General features: G+C 44.0%; 1 protein-coding gene across 1 annotated transcript in view; it reads right to left on the bottom strand.

Moving 5' to 3' along the window:
- Positions 1 to 18716, bottom strand: part of LOC121673102 (armadillo-like helical domain-containing protein 3) — a 124425-nt gene that overhangs the window by 26215 nt on the left and 79494 nt on the right. The window contains exon 24 of the mRNA XM_042046153.1: positions 7645 to 7723. Within this exon, the coding sequence (XP_041902087.1) occupies positions 7645 to 7723 (79 nt within the window). The remainder of the gene's footprint in view (positions 1 to 7644; positions 7724 to 18716) is intronic.

The raw sequence follows: 18716 nt of genomic DNA, 5'->3' as shown, positions 1-18716 counted from the left end.
TCTGCAGGCCTACACCCCTGCCGGCTATGAGGCAGATGCTGCTGCTCAAACAGCATGTGCTGCCAGCAATACTTAGCTCCCCAGGAGCTTATTTGTGCCTTAACTGAGCCATGGGGGAATCCAAGGGCCCTCTAACGCAGTAGAATTGATTTATAGCCTCTGGCACTTGGCTGATGAACCACCTTTCCCAGTTCCATCCCTCTGGACATCCATTCTCCCAGCTTGCTGTCTTTTGAGTGGCACATCTTGGTTCCCTGAGCAATCCCACTGCCTGCCTCAGACCTCCCATGAAGCCAGGAAGAGTGATACACATCAGGGATGCCATCCTCTCCGCCATTAAAAGGTTTGCCTTTGAGGTCCTTACAGTGAACAATAAATTTCTACGTATTGTCTTAACATCCAAATGTCAAGTGTCAGAGAGCAAAAAAACCTGATCTTCCAGCTGAGTGGAAGCTCTGTTCAGATGTGGCACCTTTTGGCTCAGCAGCATTTACTCTCCTGCTCTGAGAGGGATGGAGACCACAAAGCTCCATTTGTTTCCCACTTTGAAAGCAGAGCGATGACCCAATTTGTCACTTTTGGGAAACAGCTGCAGCTTCAGCTAGAGGATCCAGAAAAGGATGGCAGAAAAACATCATCTGTAACAGCAGGATACTACCAGAGAGAAGGAAGAGTAGCAGTCCCTAAAGGCAAGAATTTTAACCTAAAGAAGCCCCAGAATGAGCAGGGCTGGCAGTCACTGCAGTCTGTCCCCTTTTGTGAGAGGAAAATGTGACTCCAGGAGTGGTTGCTCACAGCCGCACTGCTGTCTGTAGCTGGCATAGCAGGCTGCAGCCTGTCTGCTTTTAGGACTCCCGAGCAGAGGGACAACTGAGTGTAAGGAAGCTTGGGGTGGAGCTCGGGACTAGAGCAACAAATCATAGTGCTATAAATCCAGCTTTACAGAGGATGACCAAAGAAGTTTGCACGGTATCTATATGTATTATGGCAACAGCCAACACCTATTGTTCCTGTTTCACAAGGGATTAAAAAGCCTTCTCAACCTGAAGTTTTACAAAATGCAAATTGAACTGTGCATTCACACAAGCCAGACGCTGACAGCTTCTGCTTTAATCACAGATGTGCAGAGTTGTAATTTAATCTTTATAAATGCAGACTGTTTTGATCATTCTGCTGCAATCCTCTGTGGAGCTTTCCCTGCCCTATACAGGCACTTAACAATGATGGGAATCCGTAACATCGCTCTGTGCTTCCACAGCAGCCTTCCCTGGCAGACCACACAGCACTTCAAACGCTGCCTGGCTCCCCAAGGGCTCCGCACCGGCTTTCCTCACTCAGGAGGACACAGGGCTCAAGGTTTGCTCAAAGCAGCACAGCAACAGCAGGAAGGAGTTCAGACCCCACCCGGCAGCCCCTTCCTCTAGCTATCCACAGCCCCTTTTCTAGGTTTAAAAGCAATAAAAAGCAAATACGTGCAAAAGAAGCACATACAAAGCAAATCTGCCAGGCTTCTGTAAAGTGTTTTGTGAAGCAAACTCACTGGTGAAGAGGACAAGCACTGGAACTAGAGCAACATCAGCCTGTCTCCACAATGTGGACTGGGAGCTTATTACAAAGTTAAACCTATGGTTCTTGCTCAGTACACTCCCAGCTGTGAATCAGGTTGGGCTCGTAACTCACATCACTGAGTGTAGCTTCTGTAGCCTCAGCACAGAAACTTATCTAGCTCCAGGAGACTTTACTCAGTGGCAGCCAGAAGTGAGTAGCAGCTCCCCAAGACAGCTCTTCCAAGCTAAGTCCCCAGCATTTAATGGTCACCTGTACTACTGCAGTCTTTGGCCCTGATCAGTGGTAGTGGCAAAGCCAGGCAAGGATGTGAAAACAGCCATAAGAACTGAAGGCAAGCCTTGCTTTGAAGTTTAATGAACTTACTTTGTTACTAGTTTGTACTTCAAGGCAGTCCCTTATGTGCCAAGAGGGCAGCTCACAAAAGTGGTGGAAAGCAAGACATGCTTCAGCATCTGCAGTGCACAAAGGGTGTAAAGACTGCTCTGCTCCAGGGGCAGACAAGGTGTTTGGGGGTCATGCTGCCTCTGAGGCACAGAGCAGCTAAAAGTGCCACCAACAGTAAGAGGCAGGATGCTGGGGCACCTTTGTGTTGAGCCTGAAGGAAGGGAATGGAAGGCTTTCTCTCCCATTTCTTATTGGAATGGGGATGCATCTCTCCAGTAGCAGCTGTTTTAAAAATCAAAGTCCTTCTTTTGTCTCTCTAACGGCCTACCACAGTTGTCCCCTCTCCTCCACTGACGCACAGTTTACTGCATTCTGCATGTTAATAAAAGGCACTACACAGCACAAAGTCACTGCTCCAAAGCTCACCTCCAGCTTCAAATCTCCTTGCTGCAAAGCTGATCAGACCTTGGAGCCTGTTCAGACTCATTCAGTCTGGCACACTGCATAAAACAGTCTGAGATGTTAGTAAATGGCAGGGATATTTCTCTGATAAACCAAAAAAACAAAAAGGAAAAAAAAAAAGGAAGATAGCTAAACCAGAGAAAACTCCCATCAGCTAAGCTAACCAGCAATTTGCCAATTCCAGAAGACTTTTTATATAGATCCTTTCCAATTTCACCCAGTGCAGCTTTGCTCTTTCTATTTAAACGATAAAATCTGTTTCAAGCCATTAGTCATGAGTAGGTGTCTGTAATGAGACCATGAAAGCCAACATCCCTGCCTCATTTGCAAAGACATGATGACTTTAAATTAAGGCCTTGCCTTGGTGATCCCTCCTTAGCTGGGGTTTCATGTTCCCACTACTGTGTGCAACACAACGCTGGCAGGCTTGAGACTTTCTACCCCAAAGCTCACTGCATTTCAGAAGTGAAGCACCATTATAAAGTATTTCTCAAGCCCTCACGACTCGTTATATTAATGTAAGAGATTAGGGGGATTTACTGTGGTAGTACCTAGCACTGACAGTACTCGGCATTTAAAAAATATCAAATGCAGACATTGCCAAGAGGCTTTTTAACACACTGCCAGCAGTGCTAAAAAAAGACAAAGCATTTGGTATCTGCCAGTGGTTTTGCTACTAGTTATGGAAACCAGAACAAGCTGAATAAACCCTGACATCAATGGCTTGGAATTAAAACACTTTAGGGCACCTAAAACCAGCTACACCCTTTTGTGTCTTTCTGTGGAAGTCGCTTGTGGAACCTCCTTGAGCAGTACTGCAGGTTAGTCCCTCAGAGCCTTACCAGGTAACAGAAGCCCATGTGGATTGGGTTGGCAAGGAGGAGCACTCAACAGCTGAGCTATGACCTCAGTGAAAGGGAAATGGCTTTGTGAGATGGCCTGACCAAACTGGATTGCAGCTACTGGCGGTGCTGGGTTAGTGGTCGGACGAGATGATCTTAAAGGTCTTTTCCAACCTAAAACAATGCTATGATTCTACCTCGGTTACAAAGGTACTACAGTATGAAACAACCCAAGTATTACACTCATTTGTCACAATTTCAGAAGCAAGAGTTGTCCTGTTTTTCCATCACAATCTGTTCTGGCTCCCAGCACTTTCCATCTGCAATTATCAGACATAAAACAGGTGCTCCCAGCAGTCTCTCACACTGAACTTTACCTCCATTTTGGAGGTGGCATAATGTCCCCAGTGTGGCTGAGAAGGGGGCTTCTATTTAAAAAAGCACAGAGATGTTCCTGACTAACAAGCATTATCAGTCCTGCATGTCTGCCATTCTCAATTTTAAGACCCTTAGAGAGGAAATCGTGGAGAGAAAAGGTGCCAAAGAGAAAACAAGACCTTAGTGAGCAATTTTCTAACTGGCACAGGACTTGATTGGCATGCAAGGCACCACAACACATTCCTGCTCAGAGAAGATTCAACCAAAACTACTAAATTCCTCTCACTTTAGCCTCTCTTTAAAGCTGTACTACATTGCTATCAGGCAGAGAGCTGCCTCCCTACAAACAGCTGCTCTTTCACATCCAGAAAAGGCAGAAGTGAGACCCCACCTAGACTGTTCATGCTGTGTTTTCATCCTTTCTGTTTGTCTGCATTTGCTCTGCCAGAGCAACTCTCGTGTTGCCGTTTCCTCACTGCCTTGACCCTGTTCTCTGCAACTGCTTATGCTAGAAAATATTTTGGGAGCTTCTCAGATCAGATATGGCACCGAGAAAGTCTACTGCCTCCAACATATTAAGTACAAGGCAGTCCAATCATCTGGAAAGCACAGATAAGCTTATGAATTCATTTCATAAAAGGCTATTTTGCCCTTTGACTCAAGAATGTACCAAAACCTCTTTGAAGACATGGGAATAACCACTTGCATGGAAGAGCTAAAATTACACTGGCAGTTAACGACCAATCTCCTCTTTCTGACTGTGCAGCATCTTTCAATCTCTTGAAGGATGTGCAGGGAGGAGCCAAATGTGTTGAGAGAGAGAATACCACAAAACAACAAATTAACACTGAAGTCAGGTTTAACAAATTAGCAAGTGAGGAAAGATGCCAATAACTGGCTAAGACATTCCCTGCTTCATAGTGAGGAACTACAGCAAGGTCAAAACAGCTAATGACTAGGACGGATTCTGAGCTTGCCTTGGCAAGGAAATGCTTTGCAGAAAGGCACTGAGGATCCCATGGTGTTTATAGACTGAAATGGCTCATCGTTTGCTTGCCCCTGGGAATCTCCCACTCTTTGCTGGAGAGAATATGGGATGGAAAAGGTCTCTTCCCAGTATTTCTGATCAGAACATTGGATAAACCCCTTAACAGTGGATAAACCCCACAACAGTCAGCAAAGCAGTACCATGAAGTCTTACAAGTACACCTGCCTAGACCAGAAACCTGTATATTCAGACTATGGTTCCTGGAAATCTCCAGGGCTGAGAACATACAGTGGCATTAACAGTCTATGCTTAAAACAATCCCATGCCCATCATTTTCAAATTCCCCCAGCATGTAATATTGTTAAAATTAATGCTTGTAAATAAAAAAGGAGAAAGCGCTGAAATGACAGAATAGTAATAAATGGACATTAGTGATTAACAAGGTAATAAAAGCTCCAATAGGATTAGGAAAAGAAGAAGATAGAGCAAAATCTCTTTGAGCTGATTACTTAGCTACTTTTAAGGATATTAAAATATAAGAAAAAATAAATAAAAAAAATAATCTAACACACAAACAGGGTGTCACAACTTAGCTTCCAGTAAATTTGAAACAAATCAGAGCAGCTGGAAATTCCCCTTCAGACAAAGCTATGTCAAAGCTATGCCTGCGCGATTAACAGCAGATTCTCAGATACCACAGAGGAGTGTAAGGAGGCATATGAGAATCTGGTCAAAGACTGGTGTCTGAGAAGGAAATTTTCATTAAAAGAAAAGTTGAATCCTTGAAACTGTAAAAACAAATGTTTACAGTAAAGAAATACCACTCTCCTGAAACTACTGGAATAACTCAAAGGAGAAAATGACTGGTCCCAAATGTAGTATCTGTGTGTGGACACACAAATGTCAGCATTAAATATTTCAATGTGCTACACTTCAAAAGACAGGGCTATAAAGGATGGTGGATGCTGTGTAGAAAATATTTAAGGAGAGAAGAAATAGGTAATTAAGTGAACACACAAGTTAAAACAAAAGATACAGCTGGAAGGAAAAACAAAAAAGGGAAGAGACTGCAGCAGCCAAAAGGCAAGCTTGATCCCTCCCCTTCCCACTCACATGCTGAACAGCTCACACAATGAAAGCAGCAAATTCTGTTAGCCCACAAAAGCCAGACCCTGGGCTTGATCTGGGCCAACTACCAGTACCTCTCATGCACTTACAGCTACTGACAGAGGGGAAACCACAGTCCAACACACAGACCTGAGCTCACTGGCGTAACGGAAAGTGGAGGCAAGAAGTCTCCATCCCTCTCCTCCTTGTGCAGCAAATTGCAGAGTGCTGATTAAACACCCTGAGACCACACACTCCCTCACCACAGTGACATCTCCCTTATTGCTCTGCAGTTCATCTGGGGCTATTATTGCTTTATTTTGTTTGATGTTCTCCCTATGTTGAGAGAAAGCATGAAGGGAGAAAAGAAAAAAGAGAAATCTGTCTGTCTTTCAACTTCCTAATCATCTTCCTCAAAATGCTTCATGCATCAGCACTGATTTCATTATCTGCCTGCTGCTAGGGATTTTATTTAAAGAATAACACACAAGGAAGAAAGGATTTAACCTGACCTCCCTGAACTGCTGGGGGAAGAATACTACACAGAGCTGACAGTGAAAAGCTCATTTCCTTTCTCAGACTAACTCAAAGACTATGCAAAATTCCCCTCTATCCAAGCCTCCAGTTTTAAATTGGGCTATCAAAGCTTTTCTTTTTCGGAGGCCTGGGTTGATGTAATCAGTGTATCATCAATGAATGAGGATTGATAACATGAACCATCACAAAGCATAGCTGCGGATACAGTGACTCTCAGAGGCAGAACAATAAGGAAAATCGAGTAAATTAAAACCAATGTTCCTCTATCCAACTCTACCAAGAAGAGAATAAAAAGCAGTAGGGGCCACCTTTTTTCCCCCCGCTGCATCAGTACAGCATTCATCCCAAGTCTTTGGGGTGTTACATATTACAGATCAAGTACGTTAATAAATGAAAAGGTTAGTGGGAAACACGAAAGGGTATAATCAAGAAATAGTAAAAATATCCTGGACAGAAAGAGAAATGAATTGCAGAGCAGGATACAGTCAGGACCTTATAGCAAGCACAAGTATGGAATCCCATCCAGTGGAAGGGATAACCCAAGGTAATTTAGGTTACCTAGGACAGACCCAAGGTCCGTCCCAGACTGCATAAACAATTTCTTCTCCAGAAGGTCCAGAGCTGTTGATGCAGCTGTGTCTAGGATGACTCCCCAAGCTCGCATGGCAGCTCTGCATTTTGTCCACCACATGCTCCTGCAGAGTCATTTATCTCTCCAAGAGTGATTAATGTATAATTCCAATATTTTATTTTGGGAAATAGGCCATCTCTTCCATTCCTGAGACCACTCACAGTAGCCTATTTTCAAAAAGCCACATTTACAAATTTATGCAGTACAAGCAGAACATGAAGCAAGCAAACCAGGCCAAATTAAGGAAGGGAAACCTAACCCAATCACCCTCTTTATTAAAAACCTCTGCTTTTTAAAATCTAACCCAACTGAATTCAATTACACCCTAGAAAATTTCTACCAGCTGTTGCCAGAGTTCTGGGTCCCCAATATCACCAAAAGACAAAAATCAAACTGTGCTCAAGAGTTCTCTAATAACTAAGTTTGCTGCCAGAAACTTCTTGTCCCACTCTGAATGCCAGCACCCTCAGTCTCCAAACACACTTGCTGACAATGCTGCATATTTTCCTTGATCGTACCTGTCTTTCTACATTTGCAGGACCAAAATCTCTGTATGTGACAGTAAAATTGGCTACAGCAATTCTTGCTTTTCTTTCTCTCACACGCATCTGAACAAGGAACACAAGAGTCCCACTTGCATTTCTCTTACTGCTACCACATCATCAGTCCCAGTGAGCACAAGGTACTCCTGAACACCCATATTCCAGAGGCCAACATGACAAAAGGCCATGGCATGCGTGGCTTACCTGATCCTCAGAGAGCTGTGATATGTGATTCACTGCAGCATAAGACTCTATCTTCGGGTTGAAGTGATTGATGATGGCTCTGAAACAAAGGAGGGAAATTTTCAGAGGTCTCAGGAACAACTTACAGATGCAGCAGAAATTCCGTGCCAGTCCGAGCAGGTACACATGGAGGCAGTCCTGCAAGAAAGTCCTCCCTCACCACACGGTACTGTTTGCTTTGCCGAAGGCATGCTCCCTGCTGAGGCCAATGCAGATTCTGACATGAGCTTGCTGGAAATTGCAAGCACAGGTACTGTCCTACACATGGCTGCATTTGCCCCAGTAGATACTGGACTGTGCTTGCTGCTCTGGCAGGGGGAATTGCTGGGAACAGGCTGCAAACTGCTCTGTGTTCCAGCAGAGAGGCAGCAAACCTGGCCATCACTGCCCCATGCTGCTCAGGAACTGCAGGTCCTCATCCCTTCCAAAATCAGTGTCACGTGACATTTTGCTCTGTGGAACTTTGTTGCCTGGTATGATGAAGCTGATGGTTTATTGCTTCAGATTTTCACTCCATTTAAAATGTTGTAGCTAGCTCTTACTTGTAGTCATCCATCACTATAACCACTACATTTTGAATTCTTACCATAATAACTTCAGTCCTCATCCCCAGTTTAGATCATTACAGATAACTTATGTCAGTGTCCCAAACACAGCAGTGAATACTGGTCACTCCTGCTCCTTTGCCTCATTTCTCTCACTACTTAAACTAATCTGCACCACTACCTTTCCCTTCTAGGTAGACCTAGAAGCAGATGTGAGAAATCTAAAACTGAAAGTAAAATAGCAATAGGGGAAAAAAACCCACCGAACTGCAGCTGGAATATTTCCTCAGCCTTCCCCTCTGCTTGTCAGGTGCTGCTGAGAAGATAAATGGCAGGACAGTAGAAGACTCCCTGGGACAGAGTTTCCAACTGCTCTAGTTGGGATATTACTCAAGAGACCCACTGCTGAGGTAAGTATTCATCATGGGAACAGGCCATGTCAGTGCTAGGCACAGATGAGTTCTAACTGTGCCTGGAGAACACTTGCTCAGCCAGATTACAGTGCAGCAGTCAGGGCTTCCACTCTCATATGCATCAGCACAAAAATTCACTCTAATAGGTTCCCTCCTCCCCACACCTCCCTCTGCAGAAGAACTTTCAGCTGCTTTCTCCAGACCTCATCACAGCTAAGAGCTTGTGCCTCAGTCTAGGAATACGTGATATTCAGTGGTGCCAACCAGAGCCAGTGGACAAAAACCTGCCTAGAAGCATCCTTACTTCTTTAAATACACAGATAAGCAGTGTGGAAGGTGTGGAGAGTAGGAGAGGGGGGGAAAAAAAAAACCAACCCAAAAAAACCCCAACCCAAACAGAATCTGCAATTCATAGGTTCACAGAATTGTTTCAGTTGTAGGGAGACCTTTAGAGTTCACCTAGTACCACTCCCCTGCAACGAGCAGACACATCTTCAACAAGATCAAGTTGCTCAGAGCCCCATCCAACCTGACCTTGAATGTCTCGAGGGATGGGTCATCCACCACCTCTCTGAGCAACCTGTTCCAATGCCTCACCACCCCCATTGTTTAAAACTTATTTCTCATATATAATCTATATCAACTTTCCTAGTTAAAAGCATTATTTCTTGTCCTGTTGCAACAAGTTCTGTTAAAAAGTTTTTCCTCAGCCTTCTTTTAAGTCCCCTTTAAGTACTGAAATGACACGATAAGGTCTACCCACAGCCTTCTCTTCTCCAGCTCTCTCAGCATGTCTTCACAAAAGGGTTCATCCCTCTTAACACTTTCATGGCCTCCCCTGCACTGCCTCCAACATGTCCACGTCTTTCCTGTGCTGACAACACCAGAGATGGACACTGCACCTCAGGTGGGGTCTCATGAGAGCAGGACAGAGCGACAGAATCATCTTCCTCACCCTCCTGGCTGTGCTACACTCACTGCAACACTGCCAGCCACACCTCACCAGCACACCAGGTGCCAGTCAGCACACAGGGCCAGTCTCTCCTGCAGCTGCTCCTACAGCATCTGTGCACACTAGGCACAGGGGGACTTCTGCCTTCTCACCAGCCTTGACAGTTACATCCAGAAAACAAATTCAGCACTGCCTCTACCAGGCTTCCCTTAACCCCCTTCCCTCTGGAGAAAGACAAACAGGCAGGTAGAGACATGCCCAGGCTCTTCCCACTTCAGTGTGACCAGAGAAGCAGCTCCTGTGAGTCACAATCACACTGTCCATTACCCAGCCTCCCCAACACTCTGGCTTTCAAGCTGCATGTTTCATGCCTGGTTGGAGTCATATTTATACTCCTACAGGACACACTACAAGTTATTGAAAGAAAATGGAACACAGACTTACAACAACTTAACTTCTGGCTTGACAGAAGGTTTGGCAGCTCAGACGGGTTCAGTGCACTCACATGGTTCCAACATTTACCAGGGAACAGATTTAGCATTCATTTGTACCCACTGCTGTGAAGCACTTCAACATGGGCCGCCTGCTCACAAGTCTCTGCTTGGATCTGAGCTAGTGGAGCGGCACCTGCAATCACAGCTGGGATTCACCCAGTGAAAGCAAAACCAGCAACCAGCTGCCACTGCAGTAAGAATCAGAAGACATCAAGGAAGGGAAAGAATTCAAGTCTCCTTCCTCATTTCCTCAAAGGTGAATGGACAAGTCCTCAGTGACAAGATGAAGTCCAGCTCTTTGTTTTAACTATGAAGAATTCCTCCCCAACCTGACCATCTGCAGAGCTGTTTCCCTGAACTCACAGGCAGCCTGGGGTAAAGAAGCATGAAGAGCTTGGATTCAATCCTGGCTCTGTGTAGCCAAGTTCTTACTGCCCAACATGCCCACCAGGGCCAGGCTTTGCACATGGTGCAGCTCCTTCTCACTCATCTGCTATGAGAAATTCCATTGCTATCTGTCCCAGACAGCACTTTCTGCATCAGCTACTCTCATACACCTCTGCTGTTCTTCCATCTCTCAAAATATATCTTGTCCCTGGGGCATGTTTTTAGCAACTGGCCTCCTGGGATATTCACTGATTAACAGCAGGAATTCACTTTGCAGAGATGCCTCTTCACAGGCTTTTGATCCTGGAGACAACAGGAGACCAGAGCTTTGAAACACAGTCTCCCTGTAATGGACAAGAGATCAGTGGTTCTGCCACCATTAGTTCACGTAACAGCTGATCCTTGGCAATGATTTATTTTTACACTGTGATTGCCTCAATTACTGCCATACTAGCCAGTAGCTTTGGGGAGGGGGAAGGGAGCAGTTAAAGCACTTACAAAAGATTTGTGATGATGTGTTCTACTGAGATCCTCATACTGATCATGGGAGATAAAAAAGAAAACCCTTGTGTTTGGTATTCATGAAGCATGGACATCTTCAACACATTTGTAAAGCAAGGAAATGGTGAAGTATCAACTGAAAGACAAAACGCTGCAGTTCCCACACAGCCTTCCATAGTACGTGCACTTACATGTTTCCACACTGCCAAGTCCCTCCCTCAGTGGGGCTGGCTGCCATTTGTCATACAAATTTCACAGCACTCGTGGGACAATTCTCCAGGGACTGAGAGATATCACTTCAGCAACACTGCCTCCTCTGACAGATCCACAGTTCAGCAGTGAACTGACAAGAGGAGACTGTCACAGGAGAAAGGAAGGATGCTGAATAAGTAGAAGGCTCAGCAATTAAAAACCTGGCTCCCAGTGTCTTGTCTTGAGGTTAATGCTTAGTGCTCTAAGGCAGATCACAAGCCATCTCCACATTCTTTATTCCTCAGTCTCCCGGGGAGAGATCTTGATTTCCCAATAAATACATGAGCCATACCAATGGTCTCCAAAAAACACAACTCACATCACTTCTTCATGCAGCTCTTCAAGCTACCTACACACCATGATGCTAGAAGCATGTAGAGACACATATGAATGTGCATATTTCTCAGGATGAACGACCTAGGACACTTGCATTTATGTATGTTTGCATTTATTGCATATTTACTGCATTCATTTAACTCTTCATGAAGAGGAGAACGATTACAGGAGAAATCACCCTGATTTAGAAACCTTGAAGTGCAAATGGATTATTTATTTGTATTAGCTGCATTAATCATATTATTAGACAGTAAAAGCAGGTCCCACTGTAACAGGTATTGTACCAAGCCAGAGTGGTGGAAAGCTTCTGTCCCAGGGGGTAAGGATCTCAAATGCAAGAGAACAGGAAAAGCACAGAAAAGTGCATTGGCAACAGAATCTGTAACAGTGCTGCTACTCACTGAGCATCATGAAAGACTTCAGTTTGACATAAACCATGGATGGAAAAAACACAGAAAGAATACCAAAGGAAGAAGCAGAGAGATAGGAAAAAGGAGACTGAAGGGCAGATAGGATCAAGAAAAACAGAAGTGAAAAACTGCAGAACAGCGAGGATCAGAGAAACAGCAACAGATCCCAGAGCAGTCTGTCCTCTGCAAACTGCAAAGCTCTAGCTGGTGGAAAGTTTCTACTTTGGCTATTCTTGAAGCTGCAGAAATTGGCCAGTCTTGAAATTACTGTTACTTGCCCTTTCTCCCTCAAAAACACATATGCTGGAAGGTAAGAAACAGAAGAATCTCCATGTGGGCCCTACTGGGGTTTTTATTCCCCAAATAGGGATATCCCACTGTGGCTCTCACCTAGAGCTATGGTGAGAGAAGGAATCCCCACAAGTAAGTTGGATTCCCCTCCCTTTACTGTTTTCACTGCAACAGGACTTGCTTCTGCAGTGGCTGCAGTAGCTCTCCAGACAGTAACATTTAAAAACTTGGGTTTATTGTCTTTAGAAACTGCCTAGAGTTACTCCTCGATAAACAGAAACAACCAGTGCTGCCCTGCAGAGGGGCCCAGAGTAAAATAACTTCTGAAAACACAGTCTGCTGATAGAAAAGGGCTCCTATGAAAACCAATATGGCATGTATGGAAAGAAAAGGTTTAATTAACTCCTCAATTTCATTTGCCACTAGCTTTAACGTTAGATATGAGAACTGAAACACACCAGCATGAAGGTACTGGTCCCACAGTTCACAGGATCTTCCAGCCCAGGTGATCCACCATGGCAAGGAAGGTACCTCGCCTTCCTTAACCTCACAATGAGCTGGTCTGGGTCCAATGTGCAGGGAAAGCAAAATCACTGTGCTCAGGCAGGCAGCATTTCTTCAGCACGTTTTCTCTGACCTCCAGACTCTCCCCATCAAGTTATTGCAGATGAGCTGTCTAATACCCACTCCTGCCTGACAGCAGCTACATTTCCAGAGTCCCATAAGACAACACTGTCCTCTTGTCTTAAGCAGCAAAATGAAGCACTGTGGAGGTGCTGAAAGTAGGCTAAGGGAAGAACAGAAAGGCTGCAAAGCTTATTATAGAGATGGAAATGCTGAGCCATCATTCCCGGCATGAACCTGGCCTTTGCACTTCACAGGTCCAGCATGCAGTGCCTGACATGAAGTATTCTTGTGGATTCCCAGACATTTCTTGTACCATAAAAGCAACACCACAAGTTCACTTCTTCCTACATTTTGTTAGAGTGGAGTAGAAAAGCAGCAGCTCTTGGCTGGTATTTACCCCTTCACAGGAAATTGAGGGCAACTTTGTACTCACTGCAGACATTCATCTTCTCATCTGCTTGTGCCAGAGCAGTGCACTGGGCAGCAGGGAATGCATCTCAGTCTTCATTGAGTAAAACTGAATGCACAGCAAAGGCAGCCAGTTCACTTGCCCTCTGCAATAAAAACTGGCACTATCTGAGATGGACAAATACTCCAGCATGCACTAAGCTTCATCCATGATGAAGGCTCAGGATAGGCAAGCAGGAAAGGGCATAGTTGTCCTTCATCACACTCCACAAAGCTGCTTTACTACAAAAAGAAGGCCTGAGATGAAGTAGTTACTGTTCAGGAACAGGAATCAATAAGTAACCAGTTTCTTTGTGATTTGCAACAGCAGTTCCTTCTCCCTCTCATACACCTCAGTTTCTCCTTTATGAATTGGAAATAAGAGCAATTATTTCCACAAAGTGTCTTAAAACAACAAGGTGGTAAGAGCTCAGTGTTCTACTATGTGGTATGTTGGAAACTGCTCAAGCACAAGGCAGCAAGTAAATTACACATTTTCTCCCATATCATTTTCTCCCATACAAGCCATCACAACCATGGTTGCTGGAGACTTGTGTAAAGCTTCCAAGCCAATCTTCCTGCAGCAAGCTGTGTGTCAGCAAGTGCTGTTTGGGGCAAGGATCCTGCTGACATTGCTCTCATAGGCACTCCCAGCACTCCAGACAATAAAACCCCATCTGTTCCATGCCTGCAACAATTAGATTGAGTTGCTCCGTATGTACAACCCCACCTGGCAGGAGGTGAGAGGGTTTAGATTATTTTAACAGACATCCATGAAGCATTGCTATAAAGTACACATACCTACCATACCTAAGCTGTCTTCACCAATTAAAAGCAAGCAAACTCCCTGGAACTCTGTATCAAATTCTTCCTTCTACTGTAGTTTAACTCCAGTCTGTTAAATTTCTTTTGCTCCTACAATTTAATGAGTACTGACATTAAGCTGAAAGTCCACAACTCACAGTGGGAGGCATCTTCCAGACACAATAATAAACTGCAGGGAAGAATCCAAGACAAAAGGATATTTTAGTCAAAAGCACTTGCTTTACAGCTCACTGAAAATATCCGAGTCAGCACTGCAGCAATTTCACAGGAGAAGCAACTGCTACACCTGTTCAATTCTGCCATCCCGAAACCTATTGATCGTGATGACAGGCTCCATGGCAGACGGAGATACATGGTCTATTTATTTAATAAGGAGGGGACAAAAGAGTGCACACACAGCAACTGAGCTTCTCACTTTTCTCGGCATGGTTTTATCAAGCTGCATTCTGCAAGGGCAGAAGCAGAGGGTGTGCTTTCTGAACCACCAGGCAGCTACGCAGTGCATCTTGAAACTTCACTGTCTGCTGGATACCAACCTGGTACCACCACAGCTTGCAGCATATGCTGATTTTCTCTTTTTATGGTTCATGTCTATAAATTTAAGTCAAGCAAATCAAATACCTCATTTAACTTCTATTTGTCTTTTTAACTAAGGAAGTCCTCATGGGTGAGCAGTTAACTCATCTTTTGGAACAGCTGCACAACCTCACTTGAGACTACAACTTAGGGAATTTATCCACTCACCTATTTTCATGCAGCCAGTGCATCACTGGAAACTAATCTAGAAGCATTTCTGTTCCCTTTTCTCAATAAGCATCAGAATTCTTAAGTATCCATAACCAGTGGCACTGATAGTTTAAGTGGTATGGATGACAAAGTAGAAAATATTACCTAGGCACTGAGAGTGAAAATATTGAAGCACGGGGCACCAGCCTGATCTGTGTTCCTGCTCATCTCCTGATCTGCAACTGACTCTTCTACAACAAAGCTATCACTTGATAGCAAATACATTTCTCATCTCAAACATTTATGAGAGATCAAATGACATATTTTATGGCACATTTCATTGCTCTAAAACAGCCGGCTACTAGTGGTGAGAGTGTGGCAAGAGTTTACTTTAACCAAAGTAAAAACATTAAAAAACCAACCCTTCATAACACCTCAATTCCAGAGAGCAGCAGCCAGCTATACCTACTCACCTCTAACTACAAACAGAGCTGGAGCTGTGTGATGGAATAGATAAACATCACAGAGAGCAAGCCTGCCCTCCAGGCTCAGGTTGCCAGCACTGAAACCTGCAGCTCAGTCTAGCATGTCCAAGGTGTGAGAGCCAACCATGATGTATGTCAGCTTATGGGATTTTAGAAATGATGTCTATCCTTCTTCCACATCTGTGTTACCAATTTTGAAGATTCAGCCAACTTTTAAAATGAGAAGTCCTTCTTTGAAACTTCCTTAATATATACTTTTAAAAAACACCTACTGCCCTCGGGCTGTGGTCCTGGCTTAATATCTGCACAGAGCCATAGCAAGCAATATTAATATGGAACTAAATTTTTCAGAGCTTTAACAACCTTTCCTGCAGCACCTATTTCCCAGTTCTCTCACCTCACATACATTCCTTTGTCCAAAGTTCTTCAGGTGTACCAAACAAGTACAGTCCACAGGCCAAAGAGGCTGTGGTTCTTCCAGTATCCAAGCATTCTGTGATGCAAACAGAGTGATAGTCTCCTGCAGCCAGGTGGTGTAGAGCAGTGAAATGGGTTACAGAACACTGCCTTAACACCAAACACAGCCCTTCAGCTACACCAGCTTTTAACTCCCATGTACAAGGCAACCTGCTCTCTAAAACAAACAGTGAGGTATGAAGAAACAATAAATCCAGAAGGTGAGGGGGGAAAAAAAAAGTGAAGACTAGAAAAAAAGTGAAAAAAGCACATTTGACAGTAGTTTACCATACATGTTTGCATGGCCACCTTCTCTGATTAGGACCTGAAGTAAAGCATTATGGCAAATATTTATTCTCTGCAAGTGCTATAAGTGGGTCAGCATCTACCCATTGCTTCACAATTCAGGTTATGGGATGCCATCTAAGCCTCCTGAGACACAAGACACATCGCAAAACCTTGAACAGAATCAAAACCTGAAGTTTTTCAAATTACTTTTAGTATCTTCGTTAGTATTTAATCACAGGATGTTTAACTTTGAGGAAAGCCTGGACTACTGGAGGCCACACGTAGCACAGAACACTGTATGGATGCACACACCAGTTCCAAACACATCAAGCTAGGAGTGAAACCTAAGAAACTTTATAAACCATCCCACTGGGACCTTTTAAAGCTCTCTGAGAAAGGCTCTGAGTAGGCTGCTAGTTTAATTAACTAAGTGAAAACTTGCCATCAACCCTGTATTATCTAGAGTGCACTGGAAATTACTCTTCTTATCTCTTTTTGTCAGGTGTGAGCCAGCAGATATTGCATGAGGTCCTGAACACCCTGTTTGCAGGCTGTGGCAGCAAGACAATCCTATCTCTTTAGGTCATGGAGCACAACCTTATTTTACTGACTCAGAGTAAAACCTGTGCCTGCAACAGAAGTCCCAGAGGGAAAGGAAGGCGCTGAAGCATCAGCATTTGTCTGTATTGAGCGAGTAAAGGGTTAGAACAATGCAATCGAGTCGTGAAGTAGCTGGATATTAAATTACAGAGAGATGAGGAGAAGGAACATTGTCTAAGCAAGAATCAGCTACAGTCAAAACTACTTTGCAAAGGAAATTAAAACGAGTCCCACAATGGTATTTAATTAACTTAATTACACCAAGTGTCAGCTATGGCTGTACCTGCACAGCCAAGTAAATCAGAGTTCACAATATCAGCCTTTGAGATGCTACCAACTACCATGCCAACCAAAACCCATTATTTACAGTCCAGACCTCTGAAAATACAAGATGCTGCAAACCTCACAATGTTTTCTTGTCAGACAGGTGCAAATGAGAACCACATTCGTTGAAAAATGCCTAGTGGAATTCAAAAATCCAGGACCAAGACTGAAGCATAGATTCTGTTGACATCCCCAGACACAGCCCAAGTGAATATGACATCCTCAGTAAAGATGTCACCTGGGACAAGGTGAAGTTGGTTTTCAATGCTAAGGAAAGCTAGAGCCAAACAGCATTACAGCTGAATGAATGGTATTCTTTTTCTGGTATTTATTTCATGTCTGAAAGGCTGGAGGACCTGCAGTTGATTAAGATTCTGTTTTTTTCTGAGACAGGATGCCTGGTTTAAGGACCAGTGGAGATCTTCATCTTACCTCCCTTCCTGTATTTCATACTCATGTATGAGTACGAAATCATCTTCCCCATTTAATTGCCTTAACCTGACCCATCTCCCTGAAAGCCAAGCTCCCTCCATCCCAATATCCACACATCTCAGTAGTGTAGGTATTTGTGAGATCTCTACTCTCACTAAGAGGTGATGATCAGAAGCAAGTGATTTATTGATCAAGTTATCGACTGAGCTACTGACAGCAAGCATGCAGTAAATCCGTTCTGACTGCAGAGCAAAATGCCAGAGATAAACTTGCCCGTGCCCACACACTCCCAGTTCACCGGACAAAAGGAGGATTGGGGGTCAACTCATCACAGCCCAGAGGACAAGGGGCAACTATTTTTTCTATCATGTGCCTCACCAAGAGTTTCCAGAATCACTTCAATGGTGCTAGGTTTTCCAGGTTTTGCTTTCATTTTACACATCCTTATCCTGCAACAAATTTCAGGCAGATGTTGACAAAACCCATTCAGCTGAACATGCCACAGAAGTGCAGATCTCTGAGAACAGACTTACCCATGTCACAGAAGAGGCATTTATTTCTTTTCAAATCACCCACCATCCTCCCTGACATACCTCCACATGTTCACCCCTCCCTCAAAGCTTTGGGTTTGTAATTTAGACATATGGTTTTTTCTGCTCTGTTCTTTGTATGGATGTTAGCGAAAGCAAGGCCAGTGAAGTGCATTTTCTATTTCAAAAGTTAAGTATGGTTCTCCAATCTTAGAAACAGCAGCACACCAAACATTTCAAAGTTAAATGCTCATGTTTTCCCATCCATCAAGTCAAACAAAAAGCCCAACTCCTACAGTGTTCTGCTACTGATATGTCTTTCGTGCTTTGGAATTTAAGCGTTTTTCAACGCTCTTACAAAACCATAATGCAAAAACAGGCCACATGATTTTTAATCAGTTACATGTGACATAACACAGGTGGCAGAGGATCTGCAAGATGTAAGGAAGGAGCCCTTTTCTCTATGGAAGGAGAGTTAAAGGTTTGCCTCTGCTTCTTCCTTTTAATTGCTAATACACAACTACACACCACAGAGGTACATTAGTTCTAACCAGGGCAGTAGCTTTGGATAGCTCAAGCCAGTTTCTTTGTGAAGCTTAAACTGCACAATTCTTACACCAACAGATCTAATTCAACATTCCAGACCTTGGGCTAACCTCCTGAGTTGTGCAACACAGTCTGTGTTCTATCCCCTCCTTTCTTTTTCTTTTTG

Source organism: Corvus kubaryi, unplaced genomic scaffold (genome assembly GCF_017639235.1).
Source record: "Corvus kubaryi isolate FWS band 111438036 unplaced genomic scaffold, C.kubaryi_AGA036_p1.0 65196, whole genome shotgun sequence".
NCBI lineage: Eukaryota > Metazoa > Chordata > Aves > Passeriformes > Corvidae > Corvus > Corvus kubaryi.
Note: the sequence above shows the minus strand (reverse complement) of the source record. Positions and strands in the feature narration are given on the sequence as shown.